This window comes from Podarcis melisellensis, assembly GCF_964234715.1.
Source record: "Podarcis melisellensis genome assembly, chromosome: 7".
Lineage (NCBI taxonomy): Eukaryota > Metazoa > Chordata > Lepidosauria > Squamata > Lacertidae > Podarcis > Podarcis melisellensis.
The window spans coordinates 589,388-611,344 of NC_138539.1; the positions used below are offsets into that span (position 1 = coordinate 589,388).

At 48.5% G+C, this 21,957-nt stretch overlaps 1 protein-coding gene across 4 annotated transcripts in view; it reads left to right on the forward strand.

Annotated features, from left to right (window-relative positions):
* Window positions 1–14,427, forward strand: part of LOC309374563 (uncharacterized protein) — a 41,690-nt gene extending 27,263 nt beyond the window's left edge. Inside the window, exons 3-5 of one of the 4 annotated variants that reach the window (XM_081919593.1) lie at window positions 1,554–4,169; window positions 10,076–10,215; window positions 14,025–14,427. In XM_081919593.1, the coding sequence (XP_081775719.1) occupies window positions 1,554–4,169; window positions 10,076–10,215; window positions 14,025–14,354 (3,086 nt within the window). In that variant the 3' untranslated portion in view covers window positions 14,355–14,427. Of the gene's footprint in view, window positions 1–1,553; window positions 4,174–10,075; window positions 10,216–14,024 lie in introns of those variants that run through there. The other 3 variants (XM_081919595.1, XM_081919596.1, XM_081919594.1) reach the window with 3 other exon arrangements.
* Window positions 14,428–21,957: the final 7,530 nt, after the last annotated feature.

Here is a 21,957-nt window from a genome sequence, read left to right on the forward strand (position 1 = left end):
AATGGAAGTGTTATGAGTTCTTGGTTTCTAATTCGCAACATATCATGACCGTACAAGTTAAGTATAGGCAGTCCTGGGGTCCTGTCTGTCTTGTAATTAAATATATTTCTGTAAATACATTTTCCCATAACATTTCTGTTTTTGGACACTCCTACCACAAGTGCTAATATGCCGCTGTAGCAGGACATCCTCTCCAACAAATGGGAAAACTGTTCGGTTTTATATAGGCTAGGAGTTGGTCCAGTCTGTTCCATGTCTTTTCTTCAGTATTTAAGTCTCAATTCAGTTCCCGCCACCTTCTCAAAATTTTGCAGAGGAAAAAATTGAACCTCAATTATAGATTTATACAAATATATTAATCCTTTTGTTATTATATTATATTTTACTCCACTATAATTTTTGCATGCTATTGTCTCATGACTTTGTTTTTAAACTGGGAATTTGTTAAAAATTGGTAGTCTAAAAATCGTGATATTTGAACATTTGCCTGTGCAATTTGCATCACATTAATGGTAAGCAGTCATCTATCTTTGTAAAAATATTTCAAATATTACAATTGCTTTTCTTTCAACACCTCTATATTATAGAGTCTATATTTATTTTTGAAAACTGGGTAGAAGTGTAATGGAATAATGGGTGAGAAGCCTGCAACCAGGACTTTGCCCATTTTGTCCAAATCTTGAAAGTTGTAAGTGTGAATGGATTTGTAAGCCAGGTTAAGGTATTACTTTCACAAAGACACCATCTATTTCCAAGTTCTCTAATGTGCTCTACTGAGCTCCTTTACTGCCAGATAGGTCTATCATGTTGATGAGTGGATGTGTGTAGTAATCTTTATAAGGGCATCTTGGGAAATGGCTGAAGGGAGAAGGAGCAGCCTGTATGAGCCAAAGAGGATGGTCTTGTGATAGAAACAGGGTGTGGGATAAAGTAGTGTGAGGTAGCCTCAGAACACCAAACTTGAAATTGTTATTGCCTTGCCAGGCAAATTGTCTAAACTGGATCATGAGATGGTGACCCTGATAACAAGTCAAGACCAGGGAAAAACCCAGGTACTGCCAAATGAATGTACAGAGATTTTTCCACCTAAAGAGCAGTCTAAGTATTGTGAAAACGGCTTTTCAAGTAAGGGATGGCTTGTTGAGAATTTGGGATAAGGATATCAGTAGGATTTGTCTACCCATATCCAGCTTTCAAAAAGATTACTGTTCCTGGAGTGCTTGAAACATGCCCTCCTTGTTTCAACATACGAATCTTCTTTCCTTGGAGAGGAGCCTGGGCTTCTTTCTCTGTGGGTGGGCTTTCCCCTCCTCCAAGAATGGTTCCTTCTTTGGGACAGAGCCCACATGGGTGCCTCCAGCACCAGGCCATGGCCACCGTCAAAGATGTGCTAGGAGTGGGAGGGAAGAAGAGCTGGGCAACTTCTGAGGGATCTTGGTGTGTCTCTGCAGCCAAATCAACCAACATATCTCTATCTCTCTCTCTCTCTCTCTCTCTCTCTCTCTCTCTCTCTCTCTCTCTCTCTCTCCCCTCCCCCCCCCCTTTCTGCACAGATGGTGGCACAAGTTCCCTCTACCTCCAGGGTGGTGCAGCTGGGCAGCCCAACCTGCCTCGGCAACGTGGATTCTGCTTTCAGTGCCCCTTTCCTTGGCACCCCCACAAGCCCCAGCTGGCCCTGCCAGCCCCCCCCACCCCTTCCTCCAGCCTCGCTCCCCTAGCTACCCAGAGTGCAACTTCCCAGGCAAACTTTGGCCTTGGCAACCAGAGCCGGTCTTTGCCCCCACCCTCTCCCATCATCATCGTGCCCTACTACAGCCCGCCCCCTGGCCACAGCGTCACCAGTGATGCCTCCTCCTCCACCGTCACCTCTGCAGCTTCCAACAAGTCCTTCTATGCACTCAATGCCACGGATGACACCTCCTCCGCTGCTTCCTACCAGGCACCAGGCTACCGAAGCCTGCCCTTGCCCCCCGGCCCCGGCCCCTTCCACCAACCCAACTACAGCCTGCCCCTTGGTCACAAGATCCCTTATGGCCCCCTCCCATCTTCCCCCACTATCACCTCTGGTGCCTTCTATGACTCCATCCAGGGAGAGCCACTGAGTTTCGGTTCTGGCCAACAGAGCGTGCCTCCATCTCCCATCTTCTATGCGGTCAATGCCAATGACACCTCCTCCTTCCCCGCTGCTTCCTACCAGGCACGGGGCCACCAGAGCCTGCCCGTGCCCCTGCCCTCCACGCCCAGCCCCTTCCACCAGTCCAACTACAGCCTGCCCATCAGCAACAAGCTTGGCTACGAGCCCCTCCCTTCCTCTCCTCCTCCCTACCAGTCCATCCAGGGCGAGCCACTGAGCATTGGTTCTGCCTACCAGAGCCAGCCCCCATCCCCCATCTACTATGCAGTCAATGTCACTGATGATGCTTCCTACCAGTCTGCTGGGCGCCGGGCGCCAGGCCACCAGAGCCTACCCCTGCCCCCTGCCCCCTTCCACCAGCCCAACTACAGTTTGCCCCTCAGCAACAGGCCCATCTATGAACCGCTCCCCATCGCTCCCACCACTTCCTACCAGTCTGGCCAGGGTTACTCACCCGGCTCTGCTGATGGCCAGCTCTGGTGGGATTCGTACGCACCACTCCATGATGAGTCAACTATGGGCAGCATCTTGTCCAGACAAGAACTCTTCACAAACTCCCAGCGAACCCCACTCAGTGCAGGAACCTACTTTGACGAGAACATAGACGAATCTGCTTTCCATCGGCCTGTCAGGCCCAGGCCTCCCCCCCTCCAAATGCCCCCCCCAGGATTCTCCCCCCCCTTTGAGTACCCACTTCCCATGATAAATCCCGATTTTTCTCCCATACCTTACCCAGTGTTTAACGCTAGAAGGCTGGGTACCAACTTCTATTATCCCTCCCCTCGCCGCATGCTAAAGTTCCTCCCATACCTGTATGGGAAGCTGCATGAGGTTCCGGCCACAGACATGGACCAAAGCCCACACCATGACAGCCCACTCAGTGAAGCCTACTTTGCCCCAAACATAGACGAGACTGCTTTCCATCGGCCTGTCAGGCCCAGGCCTCCCCCCCTCCAAATGCCCCCCCAAGAAGTGTCCCCCCTCCTTGTGTACCCACCTCCCATGATAAATCCCGATGCATCTCCCATACCTTACCCAAACTTTAACCCTAGAAGCGAGGGTACCAACTTCTATTATCCCTCCCCTTTCCGCATGCTAATGTTCTTCCCAGACCTGTATCGAAAGCTGTATGAGATTCCGCCCCCAGACATGGACCAAAGCCAACTCCATGATGAGTCAACTATGGGCAGCAACGTGTCCAGACGAGAACTCTTCACAAACTCCCAGCAAAGCCCACTCAGTGAAGCCTACTTTGCCCCAAACATAGACGAGACTGCTTTCCATCGGCCTGTCAGGCCCAGGCCTCCCCCCCTCCAAATGCCCCCCCAAGAAGTGTCCCCCCTCCTTGTGTACCCACCTCCCATGATAAATCCCGATGCATCTCCCATACCTTACCCAAACTTTAACGCTAGAAGGGAGGGTACCAACTTCTATTATCCCTCCCCTCTCCGCATGCTAATGTTCTTCCCAGACCTGTATCGAAAGCTGTATGAGGTTCCGGCCACAGACATGGACCAAAGCCAACTCACTGACCAGACCCAAAGCCATGATGAGGCACCTATGGGCAGCACCTCGTTCAGACGACAACTCTTCACAAACTCCCCACAAACCCCACTCGTTCCAGGAACCTTCTTTCACCAGTTCATAGACGACTCTGTTTTCCTTCGGCCTCCCCCCCCGCAACAAGTGTCCCCCCTCTTTGTGTACCAACCTGGCATGATAAATCCCGATGCATCTCCCTTGCCTTACCCAGCCTTTAACGCTAGAAGTGAGGGTACCAACTTCTATTATCCCTCCCCTTTCCACATGCTAATGTTCTTCCCAGACCTGTATCGAAGGCTGTATGAGATTCCACCCCCAGACATGGACCAAAGCCAACTCACTGACCAGAACCAAAGCCAAGCAGCCTCTTCTCAAAGCCCAGCAGTAGCATCTCAGGCCTTCAACCAGAGCCAGCCAATGGTCGTGAGGCCAAAGGAGCGCCGAGGCACCGACAGGCAAGCCACCTCCCTGAGCAGCACCAAGTCAAGCAGAGGTGGGTGAGTGTGTATATGTGTTTCTGTTGTGTAAGCAATGTGTGATGTTTCTGGGCCCTGACTGGGCATAGTGAGCTGATCTTCTCACAGATGGTCCCTTCTATAACTCTACCACAGACAGACACTATCAACCCCAAAGAGCTGAACAGTTACAGCGCAACCGAACTCAGGCAGAGTTGGGGCATTTCCTACCATAGCTGTCAGGCATGGGGGAATCTCTCCTCCCCTAGTAGCATCAAAGAGCAAGGAAGAAACAAAGAAGTTCATATTTATGGTTTTATTTAGTCATCGTGGTACAAGGCAAAGAATCCAGTCCTTAACTCCACAGTAACGTTGCTCGCTCTGAGCTCCTCCTCTTCTTTCCCCAGCAACAGCCCTTGGCTCTATGAGGGGCCTCAGGAGTCAAATGTAGCCGAGCCCTTTGCTCTTGAACTCTAAATGAGCAACAGGTACATGGGGATGGTGGCTCTTCTATGCTTTCCAAGGACATTTCTGCGGTCAGCACTACCCCTCCTTCTCCTAATGCCTCATAACTAAGCTGCTCTGAGTTCTGCTGTAATTCAATCGTGTCTCCCTCTTCGGTTTTGGTCTGCTGGGGTGACTTCTATAAAACTCCTTTTGCAAGTCCAGGGCATGAACATATTCTGCACATTCCCATTATCTTTCTTCTGGCCCATATCCGCTCCACACAATCAAGTATTGCAACCTCTTCCTTCTCATTTGCGAGTCTAGAATTTGTTCTACTTCAAACTTTTCCTCTCCTTCTACCAGGACTGGAGGTGGAGGTGTTTGTCTAGGTGCTTGGTAAGGGTGCGCAGGCACCACTGGCAACGACCAGGATCTATGGAATACAGGGTAGATCTTCATTGATACCAGCAACCTGAGCCTGAAAGTCGCAGGATTGATCTATTCTATCACTTCAAATGGCCCCCCTCTCTGGCGGTCCAGTTTTCTATATCTATCTTTCTGAAGTAAATAATGTGTTGACAACCACATCTCCCACCTTGATGTCACTACCTGGCTGTCTATGCACATCAGCTGATTTTTTATATGCCTCCTTAGAACAGTCCAAACGCTCCTTAAGCAAACTCTGGTTAGCTGTCAATACTTCTACGAAGTCATCTGCTGCCAGCACTGACAGGGTGTTGGGGATGGTATCCATGACTGGCAAAAAAGGGGGTCTGTTGCGTTGAAGCATGAAGTGTATTGTTGTATGTGAACTCCGCCAAGGGCAGTTTGGACACCCAATAATCCTGCTGGTAGTTCCCATAACTATGGAGATACTGCTGCAACATGGCATTAGTCCTTTATGCCTTTCCATTCGTCTCTGGGTGTCAAACTGAGGTGAAGCACAACTCGTACCTTGAGTAGTTGCATGAGCTGCTTCCAGAACTTTGAGGTTAATTGGGCTCACCTGAGATCACTCTGAGAGCACGTGCAACTTGAACACATGGTCTACAAAGAACTGTGCTGTTTCTTGGGCTGTCAGAAGTCCCTTACAGGGCACAAAGTGCGCAATCTTAGTGAACAGGTATACCACCAACCAGGTCACTGTCTGCTGCTGCAATTCCGGCAGATCAGTGATGAAGTCCATAGCTATGGTTTGCCAAGGGCCTTGCGGGGTGGGCAACGGTTATAGCAAGCTCGCTGGCACTTCTCTGGGTCTCTTCGCCCGCTGACACATTTCGCAGGCTCTGGCATATTTCTTGACTTTCTCCCTCAACCTCGGCCACCAGAATTGCCTCATCACATGGCATAGCGTCTTGTGCTGCCCCAAGTGTCCAGCTGTAGGGTTATCATGGCATTGACGTAAGACCTTGGCTCAGAGGTCTCCCTCTGGAACATAAGAGCTTCTCCTCTATACAGTAGCCCATCCTTTTCCAGGAACCTCTCTACATCACTGGCACCACCCCCACCCCCGCAGCACCACTAGCTCGTCTTTCGCGAATGCATCCTCCCTTGTCTTCTGCTGGAACTCAGAGACTTCCACAACTGACCCAGCTGCTAGCTGTAGCTGCTCTGGCTTCAAGTTGTGCCTATACACTGGAACTGGCTCATCATCCTGATATTCCGGCTTCCTGGAAAGGGCATCTACTCCTTGATTCAAACTACCGGCTGCATACTGGAGTCTAAAATCAAATCTGCCAAAGAACTGCGCCCAACAAATCTGCCGTTGATTGAGACATCTCATCATCTGCCAATACTCTAGATTTGGACTTTCAGTGTGCACCTCCACCTGGTGTCACCCCCTCCACACTTCAAAGGCTTCTTTGATCACTAAAAGTTCCTTCTCCCAAATGGTGTAATTCTACTTGGAAGGAGTCAGCTTCCTGGAGTGGAAGGCACACGGGCGTAGGTTGCCATCTTGGTCTCCTTGCAGCAGCACCACCCCCACCACCCTGTCAGAGGCATCCATTTCCACAACCAGCGGCCAGTGAGGGTCTACATGTGCTAGGTATACCGTTGAGAAGAATATGGTTTTGAATTCAAATGGCTGCCGCACCTCGGCTGTCCACTGGAATGGCTTCTTGCCCCTCAAGCAATCTGTGAGGCGTAGTGAATCTTGAATAGTCCGGCACGAACTTGAAGTAGCTGGCAAAACCCAAGAAACTCTGCAGATCTTTCTTTGCCTTGGGTTCCTGCCATGACACTATGCTCTGCGCCTTAGCAGGATCCATGTGCAACCCCTCCAGTGTGAGGCAGTGACCTAGGAAATCTACTGTTGATACACGAAACTGAGACTTTTCCAGCTTGGCACAGAGTTGATGTTTCCACAGTCTCTGCAGCACCTCTGTCACGTGACGTACATGTTGCTCTGGGTTCTCTGAGTATATCAGCACATCAAGGTAAACCACCATGAATCTATCCACTAGGCCTCTGAGGACATAGTTGATGAAGGCTTGGAACGTTGCTGTCCCTGACGGCAGTCCAAAGGGCATGACCAGGTATTCGAAGCTGCCATATCTGGTGCAGAACACTGTTTTCCACTCATCTCCCTCTCTCACACGGATTGGTTATAAGGCCCCCTCAAATCCAACTTTGTGAAGATTTTTCCTGACCTCAACCTTTCCAATAAATTCCCAATGTGTGGTAGCAGACAGCAATTGGACACCATTATGTGGTTAATCTTCCTATAGTTTGTGCACAATCTAAGTTCTGAGGTACCGTTTTCTTCACGAATAGCACAGGGGCGCCTCCTGGTGCCTTGGGCGGTCTGATGAAACCCGTTGCTAGATTCTTCCAAAAACTGTCTCAAAACCACAAGCTCTGCTTGTGACATCAAATAGATGCGACTGGTGGGCAATTGCGCACCTGACAGAAGATCTATTTTACAGTCATAAGGTCTATGGGGCAGTTGGCTCTCCTCTCCAGTCAGAGGGCTTACTTGTATGCAAAGATTCCACTTAGACCTCTGAGTGTGGAAACAGATGCAACTTGACTAGTAAATCACTTAAACTACTCTTAAATTAGTTGAAAACATATTAAATATATTATATGGAAGTTTATTTAATATTTTTATTAAATCTACTACTTCCTTACATTTTAAGGCCCTCCACAGCTGCAGAGAGCCTCAGCAAAGCCCTCTACTGCTGCAGGGAAGAGCAGCACATCCTCCACAGTGGTGGGGAGGTATGGCAGGACCCTCTGCCACTGTGGGGAGGTGCAGCACACTCTCCACCACTGCAGGGAGGTATGGCGGGACCCTCTGCCGCTGTGGGGAGGCCCAGCAAGGCCCTCCACCACCACAGATATATATCGTGCTATATAATGATGTTTAGCTGGTGATATATTGTGATGTTGAAAACCAGATACTGGCCAGCCTTACAGGTAATATGTTTCTTGTTTCCTCGGCACCACCACCTTACCTATCTGAGCAAATTGCCCTCTATCCCCAGATGTTTTAAAAAGGAGGATTAATGGAGGATGAGACTATCTATGGTTTAAAATCATGGTGGCCATGGGGCTCTCTCCAGAATGAAGAGGCAGCGTGGCCCTGAATAAATAATAAATAAAATCATCTTTCATTTTAATAAATAAAATAAAAATGCATGTTTGTGGAGGGGGGTTATTGGTCCGTTTGATTCTTAATGTATTTTTGTCTCGTGTTTATTTTTATGTTGTGAACTGCCCTATGATCTTCGGATGAAAGGCAGAATACCAATTTAATATGCTTCTGGCATCTGTCTGTCTCAGGAGACAATGAGCAGTGCACCTTTATGGGTAAAGTAGGAGTGTTGGAGAGTTATAACATCTGCTGTAGCTGTAGAAACTGATATGGGAGAGACGTGTTATGTTTCAGCTAAGGCAGATAAAGGCATCCAGCTGGGCTGATGCAGGTGTACCATGGCATTTCTTCTTTCTGCATTCCTCCCAGAGGTCTTTTCTCCTCTGGTCACTGCTGTGGATGCATGACCTGATTGATTGCCTCCAGGCACTGCAGTTGTCAGCAAGAGATTCCCACACTGTGTGGTTGATGGTGCCAGCATTCATGTTATACTGTATTCACAGACAGGTCTGTTGCCTGAAGCCAGTTCTCTGTAGAGCACATCCTTAGGAATCCTGCCATCTTTTATTTTGCGGACATGATCATGCCAGTGTAGATGTCGCTGAGAGTAGAGTGAAAACATGCTGGGAATGTGGGCTTGAGAGAGCACATTTTTGCTTGAGTCTCTATCCTGCCATATGATGCCCAAAATCTTACTCATGCAGTGTGATCCAACACAGGAGCCTAGTAGGCCTTCATCTTGGTATTGGTCATTAGCATCACAACAAAAAGCTTTTATCCAAGAGAAGCCTTGCGGTTGTGGGGGGGGGGATCTCCCTGTGCTTTAAAAATCAGCTTGGTATAGGTTGTTAGCATCACATTCTGCCATTCCCTTTTGGAAAGGCAAGAAATGGGTTGTTAATAGTCACGGCAGTCACCTTTGTTCTTGTAGAGGGTCACAGTGCTGGAGTCATGCATGTCTTGTGGCATGGATCCTGCATCCCAACACAACAAGAGGAATGAGGGAGGACTTGAGGCCAGCTTTTAGGAATTTGGTACTGTCCTGGGACTTTTCCTCATGCCTGAGAGTTGATGGCATTCTTCAGCTCATCGAGGGAGGGAGGACATCCAGCTCTCCCAAGACAGGCAGTGTCTGGATGCTGTCAACTGCTGAGTCAGCAACCATGTTTTCCCACAAGTACAGTTCTTGATAGTGCTCTGCCCACTGCTTCATCTGCTTTCTATTTCACAATATACCTGTATATGATTCCATAATATCTTGGATCCATATACAAAAGGTCAGTTATGGTTTAAGGAGGGTTTTTTATTGGCGTTCATCTGTCTCAAGAGACAATGAAGTGTGTCTCCAGGGGTTTAAGCAGTGATACATAACTTTTTGGGTGCCTTTGGTTATGACTGAATTTCAAGCAGAATGTCAAATTATATTAATGATTATATAAGTGAAAATAAAGTATATGGTTGAACAGTGTCTTGGCATGTTACATTCCAATAATTAACAAACTATTTTTCAATAAATATTGTTTAGTGCACTTCATTCAATCTCTCTTTCATAATATGCAAGTTTTATCAACAGGACTAAACCCTATATTCTTTTGTGCCATTGGAGGATGTCAACCAGCATATCTACAAACACACACACATCACGTTTCTCTATCCAGGCAAGTCAGAGGCACCTCAAGGACACATCCTGCACAGGCAAAAGCACTCAAAGAGGGCACGGAGGATGTCCAGTGAGGGTGCAGTATGGGGACAGTCCTAAGGGGGCTGCCCTGGCCCTAAGGCTTCCCTGAGCAAATGTAGCACTTCGCTGGGTGTCCCCCTCAAGGAGGAGTTGGGAGATCTGCTGCCTACTGCGGTATCCTGCTGGACTGACTGGAAATCCCCCCTTGGTCCTTACAGATCCCAAACTGGTAACCATGGAGCGAATCGTTGGAGAGATTGCATTCCAGCTGGATCGCAGGATCCTCTCCAGCATCTTCCCTGATCGGGTCCGCCTCTACGGTTTCACCGTCAGCAGCATCCCTGAGAAAATCCAGCAGGTGAGGGGAGATTCCCCTGCCCCCCACTCCCCAGTCCTAGCCCTGCTGTGGTGTGTTGACAGGGTGCAATTGAAGAAGATGGAGGAACAGGAACCCTGAAAGCTGCAGCCCAGAGATGGGAAGACGCAGGCCTAGGGGCTAAACATGGCCCCTGAGGCCTTTCTGTTTGGCCCCCCAGGACTTTCCCCAGGCCACATTCCTCTGGCCCTGCTTTGCCCTTGTCCTGGCTCCTACCCAACACCCAGAGTAGAGAAAGACACCTTTATCCAGGCAAGTAATGGTACAGTTTCAGCAGCAGACACCGTGCTCAAGCATCGCAGTTCAGGAATTTAGGAGCAGGCCAAGGAGTTAAGGACTGGCGTGGGACGCTCACTCACAAGATTCCCTTGTCGTGCGGGAATATCAAGACTGCAAGAGTGCACACCATCGGAGTGGGCGAGTCTGCTCCATCTGCAAAGGCACTGTCAGCTTCTAGGCCACAAGGTTACACCCTCCAGCTCAGGATCATGGTCAGTCACTGCTGCCTCCTGTCCAGCCTCCAGTGAGTGGATCAAAGCCCTCCATTGAGTCTTCCTGCTCCACAGGAATGTCAGGAACAGAGACGACACCCCTGCTCGCCCTTCCAAAGTGACCAAAGCCAGGGTGGAAAGGAGATCCCACTTCAACCGAGGTTCCCCAGCCCTCACCCCCGTTTCTTCTGCATCCTCCTTCAGAGCCTGCCAACCCCAGCCCAGTTTTGACAGAGCTGCTGGGCTCATGAGGTCACTCTCTTTGAGTGTTTTTGCCTGGATGGAATGTGTGTCTTTGATCTCTTTATAATGGCTCCGGCTTTCCTGGATGAAGAATGGAGAGTGGTACGTGAGTGACTATAGAAAGCAGCCACTCTTTTCTATAGGTAAAAACAACAATGGTTGCTCTGCCCACTCGTGCCTCTGGCTCTGCCCACCACTGACGTGCACCCCAAATAAAGTAACCGAGAAGGGGATGTGGCCCTCAAGCTAAAAAGTTTCCCTGATTGCAACTCCTGCCGTGGCCTCTTCTCCTTTCAAAGTTGTGTTTATAGGAAGAATCCGTCTATTCCCACTTCTCTCCGTTATGATGTCCAATTCACCACCTGCATCAGTCTGCAAAGTATTTTTAACGCACTCACAAAAACTCATCAGGCTCTTAAAATGCATTTATCCTGATTTATCCATTTTAATACGCATTTTTGCGTAATATATGTGTTTTTACCAACAGGTTTCTGCAATCAAGATAATGCAATTGTCTGTGTTCTTTTCATTAACACCTTTCGTACATTATTCTATCTGCATCTCTCTGCACATTTATTGGTTGGAGAATGGGTCCATAAATTCCAGCTGGCCCAGAATGTTGCAGCCAGATGGCTGATGGGAGCTTCTGGCCAAGAGCGTGGTTGCAGAGGATGGCAAGCAAGAAGATCAAGGGTCTGAAACCAAGCCTTATGAGGAACGGCTGAAGGAGCTGGATATGTTTAGCCTGGAAAAGAGGAGACTGAGAGGAGATGTGATAGCCAGCTTCACCTATCTCAAGGGCTGTCACATGGAAGATGGAGCAAGCTTGTTTTCTTCTGATCTAGAGGGTAGAACTTGAACCAGTGGATTCAAGTTATAAGAAAGGAGATTTCCACTAAACATCAGGAAGAGCTTTCTGACAGTAAGAGCTGGTCGAAATTGAACGGTCTCTCTTGGGACTCTCCTTCCTTGAAGGTTTATAAGCAGAGGTTGTGTGGCCACCTGTCTTGAATGCTTTAGTTGAGATTCCTGCATTGCAGGGAATTGGACTAGATGACCCTTACAGTCCCTTCCAACACTACGATTCTGTCAGGTGCGCATGAAGCCAGGCCCTGTAACCAATAGGACTATGCAGGACTGGAGCCTTCCTCAGTTTGTTCTGAAAAAGCAAGGGGCGGCCACACAGGTGAGGTCGATTGGTAACTCACAGCACCTGGTGGCAAGAGCCGGGAAGGGATATAAGGTCAGCATTTTCCCTTCAGCTCTTTGCCACAGCAACACGTTCCCTACCTTGCTGCGTTTGACTCCTTGACTCCTTGCTTCTTGATCCTTGGACCCCTGACTTTGTGACTCCCGGCTCTCTGACCCTCGGATTCTTGGCTTTCTGACTCCTGGCTTCTGGACTCCTGTTCCTGCTCCCACCCTGCCATCTTGCCCCTGGTCCCGAGGTCCCCAGCCAGGACTTCAATCGCTTGTGAAGCAGACCGTGACAGATTCTATGAACATGTGACACCATTGTTAAATCAGCTGCACTGACGTCCCATCTACTATTGAGCCAAGTTCAAGGTGGTATTAATTTACAAAGCCTTGAACATCTATAGGAATGTCGTTGGTTGTTCCCCAAGTTGGTGATGCTCACTTGACAATAAGAAACCAAGTCTTTAGTGCCATAAACCCAGTCAATAACGATTCAGCAAAAGCCTGCTGAAAACCTTTCTATTCCGCAAGGCCTATGCAGGCAGTTCAGACTGTATCTTTCCACAATAGTTACCTGATGCTTGTTTTTAACCTTTTTACAATTTTAGTGTATGGTTTTCTATATTTTAAATGTTGTACACTGCTTTGATATATTTTTATGATTGAGTAGTGTGTAAATATTTTTTATAATAAATAAACTGCGTCACAAGATCCAGAGGAGCATGAATCTCAAAGGGTAGCTGCGTTTTGCGTCACTGTTGCAAGAAATGCAATTAAAGAACTTCATTTTTAAAGGCAAAATGAACCAAATATCTCCCCCCCCCCGTCCCTCATTTGTAGTGGTGTCAAGTTCCCTCCTTTTTCCTTTGGTGCAAAACAATAAAGAGAAGTCACCTTCCATATCCTTCCTGCGCCATGTATTGCTAGGGAGATTCAGGCAGCTTCTGAACAGCTCTGCTTTTTGCTATTTCCAAGTGGCAAAGAACAGAACAGGAAGCAGCCCCATCCCACAAGGCAAGGAAGCAGCATAGCCCCAGCTACGCAAACACAGGGCAAATTTTGTGGTTTCTCTGACCCCTCCCTTTCCAGCACCAAGCTGTTAAATGTGAACTATTTGGCTCCCTCCATGCTCAGAATGCAGCCTTGCCTACGTAGCTCAATCCAAAATGATTTTAGTGAATCACTTTCTAATAAATAGATAAATTGATTAATATGATAAATGTCTTTTTTCCTGTTTGATTAAGCTTAAGGGTAATTTTTGGTTTACGTAAGGCCCTAGTGATATCTGCGTTAAATGCAGTAGCCATTGTCTTCTGAGAGATGGATGCCAACAACCTCTGGTTACGTACTTAATTCGTTCTGGAGGTCCGTTCTTAACCTGAAACTGTTCTTAACCTGAAGCACCACTTTAGCTGCCGCGCCGCCGCTGTGCGATTTCTGTTCCCACCCTGAAGCAAAGTTCTTAACCCAAGGTACTATTTCTGGGTTAGCAGAGTCTGTAACCTGAAGCGTATGTAACCTGAGGTACCACTGTAGCTGCCTATTCACAACATGTGCCTACAACTTTCTCTGACTTTGGGGTTTGAACTCTCAAACTGACTGGCTAGGGCTGATGGGGGGATAGCAGCTCCAAACCAAAGGAGGGTGCCAGCTTGAGGGTGGGGAACTGGCACTGACCATAGGGATTAATCAAAGATGCCTCTCCCCCCTCTTCTGAAGATGCCAGGAGCGGCAGGAGTTTTTCCCATTTGACCCTCCTGGCTGCATAAACCTGCAGCTCCATAAAGGCGGCTGGGGAGGCTGGGCTTCTTCTCGAGGGCTCAGAAACCCTCTTTTCTAACGCTGCTTCTCTCCCCACAGGCGGCCAATGACCCCCTGTCTCCAATGTCAGCAGAGGAGCGCCAATCCATGGTGGAGCGCTACGACACCATCATGAATATGCTGAAGCCAAAGGGCTATGACCCAAACTTCCACTCCAAGTTCACAGAGCACATCGTCAACACCTACGGGATCCTGAAGGAGCGCCCAGATGCGGCAGGCCCCGAAGGAGACGTCTACAACAACCCGAGCTACCTGCGGCAGGTGATTGAGCAGATCGTGCCTCCGGAGAAGATGACGGACTGCCTGACCCTGCTGGACTGCCTCAGTTTCATGGCGTCCACGGACGGGAAGCCCTTGTTCATCTGGTGACCATCCGCCTGTCCCCCTCCTGGCATGCCATCCCACTGCAGCCACAATAAACCATCTGGAAACAGCTGGCAAAGCGTCTCGTGCAAAGTCCATCCCACAGGGGGGCCCTGCCGCCACCACAGTCCTTCCGTTACCTGGGAGGAAGCCATTCCGAGGGCCCCTTGGGGTCTTCGACAAACGGACCCCAAACCCCAGTCCTAGGCTGGCGGAAAACTGCCTCAATCCCAGAACCAGAAGTCCAAAGCAACATGGCGGCTGGCTGAAAAGATGCCGTCCAGTAGGCTGCTGGTGTTATATACCGTATTTTTCTGTGTATAACACTGTGTATAAGACGACCCCCATTTTTTGACCCCCAAATTAAGAAATAAATAATTACAACATTCCGTGTACAGTGGTGCCTCGCAAGACGAAATTAATCCGTTCCGTGAGGCTCTTCGTATAGCGGTTTTTTCGTCTTGCGAAGCAAGCCCATTGACAGCTTAGCGGATTAGCGCTATTAGCGGTCTAGCGGCTTTTAGCGATCAGCTGTTAAGCGTCTTATCAGCAGATCAGCTGATAAGCGGCTTAGGAAAAGGGGGGGGGACCCTCAGGAACTCGCAAGACATTTTCGTCTTGCGAAGCAAGCCCATAAAGAAATTCGTTTTGCAAAGCGCCTCCAAAACGGAAAACCCTTTCGTCTAGCGGGTTTTCCGTCTTGCGAGGCGTTCGTCTTGCGGGGCACCACTGTATAAGACAACCCCCAATTTTAAACTTTGGGGGGAAATACAGTCTTATACACGGAAAAATCCTGTAATCTTTAGAGGGCGTCCAAAGGCAGCCCTGTATATGGAAGCTTTGTGTGAGGTTTTATTATGTTTTTATATATGTTGGAAGCTGCCCAGAGGCTGGGGAAACCCAGTCCGATTACATAATTATTGTAGCCCCCCCATCAAACTGGGTTTCCCCAGCCACTCTGGGCAGCTTCCAACATACCATATTTTTCCATGTATAAGACTAGGTTTTCTCCCTTAAAAAGAATGACAAAAATGTGGGGGCGTCTCATACACAGTGGCCATCTTCCCCATTTTCTTAAATCAGAGTCCCCCCAAATAGGGCGTGGCTTATACAAGGGGAAGTCTTATAGGCTGAAAAATACGGTATATAAATAAAGACAATCAATGAGCCGATTGAAAGGTGAGGAGATCGTTAATTGGCTTAAATCAATTCGGCAAAGTGGGGGGGGGGTGTAAAGAGGAAGTCTCCCCCCCTTCTTGGATACCTTTCTGCATGGCAGGCATTACAAGTAAACCATTGGGAGAAAGTTTTCAAGCTATAATCCGGCGAAAACGTTTTATTTCCTGCTTGTACCTCGCTAGGAAAGTTTCACCTGGAGCTCAGTCTGGAACCTGAACCTGACCTACTTTTAAATGTCGGAAAGACCTCTGGAGAGGAGCCCCGAGGCAAAGGCAGAGGCCTAGTCCTTCTGGCCAGGCTCCCCCCCCCCTTATTTCTAGCCCCCCATTCGGAAAACAGTCTGAAATCACAGGCAGCCATAAAAAGTCCTCCAAACTTACGCCTCCAGCGTCCGAGAAGAACCTCGTCCTGCGGAAAGGGAGCCGCGAAGGCCCCAGGCGCCCATAGCTTGGGGGGGGGTCCTTGTTGTGACAGGGCCATCTCGGCTGCACCCCCCCCAAGATGCCAGGCCAGGTTCTGGGGAGCCTCTGTGGGGCCCCAGGACCTGTTTGGGCTGGCCCCCCTCACAGACCCACTGGGTCAGGTTCTGGGGGGGTGAAATCTGAGGGGAGAGACTTGGGGGCGCAGCAGCAGAGCCAGTCCCCCCACAAGGCTGCCCCACCTGCCATGGGGGGCTCTGGGGCGAGCCCGCCTGAGGGGGGGGGTGGCTGAAAGGCAAATCAGGTTCAGGATGGCGGCTGCCTCTGAGCCCCCATAGTAAGAGGCGAGGGGGCTTTGCCCTCAGAAAGGCCGGCCTCGCTCTCCAGAGGAAACGGGAGCCCCGTCGAGAGAGATGGGGCAGCAAGGCCGGGGCGCCCCCCCCCCCAATCCCCACAGGCCCCATGGCGCCGGGCGAGGAGCTGCCCCCCAAACGCGAACCCTTCCGATTAGGTGGGGGGTGAACAAAGGGGGGGGAGATAAAAAGTCAATTTTTTATATACAGAGGGAGAGAGAACCTTCCTCCACAGAAAAAAACAATGAAAACAGACGCGGAAAGAATTTTCTATATATCTATATCAGGACCGCCTTTGTCCATGGGGGAAAAAATAGGTTAAATATAGAATGCATATTTAAATAAGCATAACTGTAATATAATTTTTTTCAACAAAATTATTAGTTTTTACAATACTATAAACAAACAAACACACGCAAGACAAACAAAAATAACAAACAAAAATCATAGCCTTATCGAAAATTACAGTTATTAACTTTGTTAAATCCTCGCTTCCCCTTGGTTGAATTTCATTGCATGTCCTTGTAACGGTTTTCCAAATCCCATTTTTTTTGAAATTTAACTTAAACATTAACATTCTTAAATCTTCTCCTTATAAATATATTAATTTATCACTTAACATAAACAAAATCCTGTAATATACTGTAATATAAATATAAAATATCAAACTATAAATTTAAGAAACCACAGAAAGAGGGGGAAGGAAGTCGAGTCTTGAAATGTTAAAAGGATTGTAAACTTGCTGAAATGTATAAAATGGAAAATCAGAAGTAAAAGAAGAAGACCAGGGCTATGAAATGCAGCCAAGAGGAAGGTTGGCACCAAGTCCCAAGAGCCACGTCTGGCCTTCAAAGAGGAAATTTCTGCCCCAAGAGGGCTGCTCAGAAGCACAAGGAGCAGAGATCCTGCAGGAATCCATGTCTCAGGTCCGGAAAGGGATGGAGAGAAGGCCAGCATGGCTAATGGGCAGAGTCAGGGCAAGGAGAGCCCCCTTTGGAGAACACAAACAAGGACAAGAAGATGAACACACACGAAATGCAAACGGAGATGTATAAGAGAAGAAGGATAAGAATCGGAGGAGTATATTGATAAATACATGAAGACCAACAACTTATAAAATTTAAGACTTACTGATAAATTTCCCTGTCAGGGAAAAGCATGGGATGTCAATATAAACTCTTTATATAATCTATACAGAACATTAAGCAGTATGGAATATATGAAATATGCACTCTCTGCAAAACCAAGTAAACAGAAATCTTATAAATCTCTGAAAGTCACAAAATATGCATTCTTGATGGATTCTCTTGAAAACATAGAACCAAATAAACATAGAACCAAATAATATTACTGATAATTGTTTGCAACACAGGGGTTTAATTGTAGGGGAAAACATGGGGCATATATATACAGAAATAATGTAGTTGCAGTGGCTGTAGCCGCAACCCCAGAGTCGGTCACGACTGGACCTAACAGGGGTCCCTTCTGCTTAAAAACTTCCAATGAAGAAGAATATTTATTTATTTATTTATTTATTTTTAATGAACAAAAACGAACAAATATCTGAAGGGCTGTCACATAGAAGATGGAGCAAGCTTGTTTTCTCCTGCTTTGGAGGAAAGCATGTTAATTCCTCAGATTAATTGCTCTGTCAATGTTCTGTATTAGTTCATGACACCATTAATTGATGCACATTACATCCAATTGCTTTCAGTTATTTTATCTTCGCATATTTCACCTTACATAAGTTGTTTTATTTAAGTTCTAGAAGCTGTCCCAACACCGTTTAGCTTTGAACACTGATTAACCAAATGATGTGTTCCAGTTACAATCTTGAGCAAATGCAAACCTTGACTGAGGAATCCAGTGAGCGTGGCCAGGATCTGGCATGGGATGTGCCGGCCTTGAATGGATCTCCAAATTACCAGACTTAGTTTAGTATCAGGAGGAAGACCAGGGCAGGGGGCAGCTGTGGGGTTGTTGTTTTTTGGGAGAGCTGGAACTACAGAGCTCCTCAGAAACTTAAGGAGCTCCTTGGCCACCTTACGTTGCCTGGTCCAATCCAACTTGGAAATGTGGGGAGCTTCCCCAAATCACCCCAGTTCACACCCTTAGTAAATGGGGATCCAGTTCAGGTCTTCAGGAGCCAGGGTCATGTGACCTCTGGACATTTTGAAATAGCTGTAGCCCAGGAACCTTCTTTCAGGCCAGCCCCACATGCAATGCATTGCAGTTGAAAACAATAGCTCTGCCTTGTGAGTGGATGGGAATATAACTTTGCCCCTTCCTTTCCGGAAACTGCCTTTCAAGCAAATACTATTTTTAATAATCCAGCTGCCTTCTCTCCAGTCAGTCCCCCCCCCCCCAATAATTTTTATTGATTTTTTCCAAATATCTTAAACACAATACAGCTTAACAGTATTATTCTCCTTTAAATCTATATCTTATCCCAGGGGTCAGCTGACTTTTTCAGCAGGGGGCTAATCCACCATCCCTCAGACCTTGTGGGGGGCCAGACTATATTGGGGGGGGGAGGGGAATGCATCTCTGAATGAATTTCTATGCCCTACAAATAACCCAGAGATGCATTTTAAATAAAAGGACACCTTCTACTCATGTAAAACATGCTGATTCCCGGACCATCCGCAGGCTGGATTTAGAAGGTGATTGGGCTGGATCCAGCCCCCAGGCCTTAGTTTGCCTACCCATGTCTTATAATAATAATTATTATTTATTATTTGTACCCCGCCCATCTGGTTGGGTTTCCCCAGCCACTCTGGGCGGCTTCCAACAAAGATAAAAGGTACACTGAAATGTCACATAGTAAAAACGTCCCTGAACAGGGCTGCCTTCAGATGTCTTCTGAATGTCAGGTAGATGTTTATCGCTTTGACATCTGATGGGAGGGCGTTCCACAGGGCGGGCGCCACTACCGAGAAGGCCCTCTGCCTGGTTCCCTGTAACCTGGCCTCTCGCAGTGAGGGAACCGCCAGAAGGCCCTCGGAGCTGGACCTCAGTGTCCGGGCAGAACGATGGGGGAGGAGACGCTCCTTCAGATATACTGGACTGAGGCCATTTAGGGCTTTAAAGGTCAGCACCAACACTTTGAATTGTGCTTGGAAACGTACTGGGAGCCAATGTAGGTCTTTCAAGACCGGTGTTATATGGTCTTGGCGGCCGCTCCCAGTCACCAGTCTAGCTGCCACATTCTGGATTAGTTGTAGTTTCCGAGTCACCTTCAAAGGTAGCCCCACGTAGAGCGCATTGCAGTAGTCCAAGCGAGAGATAACCAGAGCATGTACCACTCTGGCAAGACAGTCCGCAGGCAGATAGGGTCTCAGCCTACGTACCAGATGGAGCTGGTAAACAGCTGCCCTGGATACAGATTTGACCTGTGCCTCCATGGACAGCTGTGAGTCCAAAATGACTCCCAGGCTGCGCACCTGGTCCTTCAGGGGCACAGTTACCCCATTCAGGACCAGGGAATCCTCCACACCTGCCCGCCTCCTGTCCCCCCAAAACAGTACTTCTGTCTTGTCAGGATTCAACCTCAATCTGTTAGCTGCCATCCATCCTCCAACTGCTTCCAGGCACTCACACAGGACCTTCACCGCCTTCACTGGTTCTGATTTAAAAGAGAGGTAGAGCTGATGAACACCCAGCCCATACCTCCTGATGATCTCTCCCAGTGGCTGCATGTAAATGTTGAAAAGCATGGGAGAGAGGACAGAACCCTGAGGCACCCCACAAGTGAGAGCCCAGGGGTCTGAACACTCATCCCCCAACACCACTTTCTGAACAAGACCCAGGAGGAAGGAGCGGAACCACTGTAGGACAGTGCCCCCAGCTCCCAGCCCCTCAAGACAGTCCAGAAGGATGTTATGGTCGATGGTGTCAAAGGCCGCTGAGAGATCCAGCAGAACTAGGAAACAACTCTCACCTTTGTCCCTAGCCCGCCGGAGATCATCAACCAGTGCGACCAAGGCAGTTTCAGTCCCATGATGAGGCCTGAATCCCGACTGGAAGGGATCCAAATTAACTTCCCTCCACCCCTTTTCGGGCTTCTCTACATTGCTCTTGCTTAAGCATGTTTACTATATATACATTCTATAAATGTCTATAATTCCTTAATAATTTTTTGTATTATACTTTAGACATACATTTCTTATTATATTACAGCATTACGTCTTGTGGTCTAACCAAATGTTTACAATAAACGCAAGGCCAGCCGCTTCACTGGAGGTACTGCAGTTAACTGGCTTTTTCAAAGATGGCAGCAGGTGGAGCTCTTGCTTAAGGTAGGTAATTCACAGGTTTGGTTTAGCTTTTGCTTTCCTTTCGTTGAAGTTGAACCATAACTCATAAGAACATACGGTGAGTCTGCTGGATCAAGCCAAAGGGGCCCATCTAGTCCAGCATCCTGTTCTCACAGAAGCCAAACAGGCCCCATTAGCAAGCCCACAAGCAAGATTCGAGCACAAGAGCAACTTGTTCCCAGCCACAGCTGTGGAGGGCAGAGCATAAGCCAGGGGTCAGCAACCTTTTTCAGCTGTGGGCCAGTCCACCATCCCCCAGACCATGTGGTGGGCTGGACTATATTTTGAAGGGAAAAAATGAACAAATTCCTATGCCCTGCAAATAACCCAGAGAAGCATTTAAAATGAAAGCACACATTCTACTCATGTAAAAACACCAGGCAGCCCCCACAAATAACCCAGAGATGCAGTTTAAATAAAAGGACACATGCTACTCATGTAAAAACACGCTGATTCCCGGACCACCCGTGGGCCAGATGGAGAAGGCGATTGGGCCGCATCTGGTCCCCAGGCCTCAGTTTGCCTACCCCTGGCATAAGCCGTCATAGCTAGTGAACTGGAGAAGAGAGGCCTCAAAGACAGCGTCCAGGTAATTGGTCCAGCTTTCCTGCCGTGGGCCCTAGTCCTCTTGTATCCATTCTTCTCATTGCGCAGATGAGGGCCTGAGGCTGAGAGAGAGCCACAGCTACACGCTCCATGTCTGAAAAGGGCTGGGCTTGAACTTGAGTCTCTCCAGCCCAATTCCTCCTCACCTTCTTCCAGAGGGTCCTGGAGGTCCTGGCCACAGAGCTGCTGGGATTTTCCTGGGGTCTGGGGGAGGTTTGCCAAGGCTGTGACTCATTCCCCTCAACACCTTGACATTAACTTAACAGCCTCTTTGAAGCCAATGCTCCTTCTTCCTTTCCCCCTCCAGGCCCAGAGCAGGGGTGGGGAACATTTTTGGCTCCGTGGACCAGATCCTTATCAGGATCCAGCACGTGGATCCAGCACATGTTTACCAGGCTTGGGGCATGTGGCCCCCTCCTCACCACCCGCTCCCTTCCCCTTCACTGGAGTGCGCCATCGTTTGCCTCTTTCTCCTGGGCCCGATGGCAAGGGTGGCTTGAATGGGGAGGATTTTTATACTTGCTTTGTGGGGGTTGGACTAGATGACCCCTAGGAGCCCTTCCAACTCCCTACGAGGGCCATTGACCAGAGTGCAGTTCAGGTGAAGGACTGCTTTCAGAGCCATACAGGCTTTGGGGCCCTTCGCTGATGCTGCTGTTTCAGAGTCATAGCAGAACTGGAAACCCCTTCACTGCTACACATGCACTCTCAGCCCCCACATGGCCTCTGCATTCTC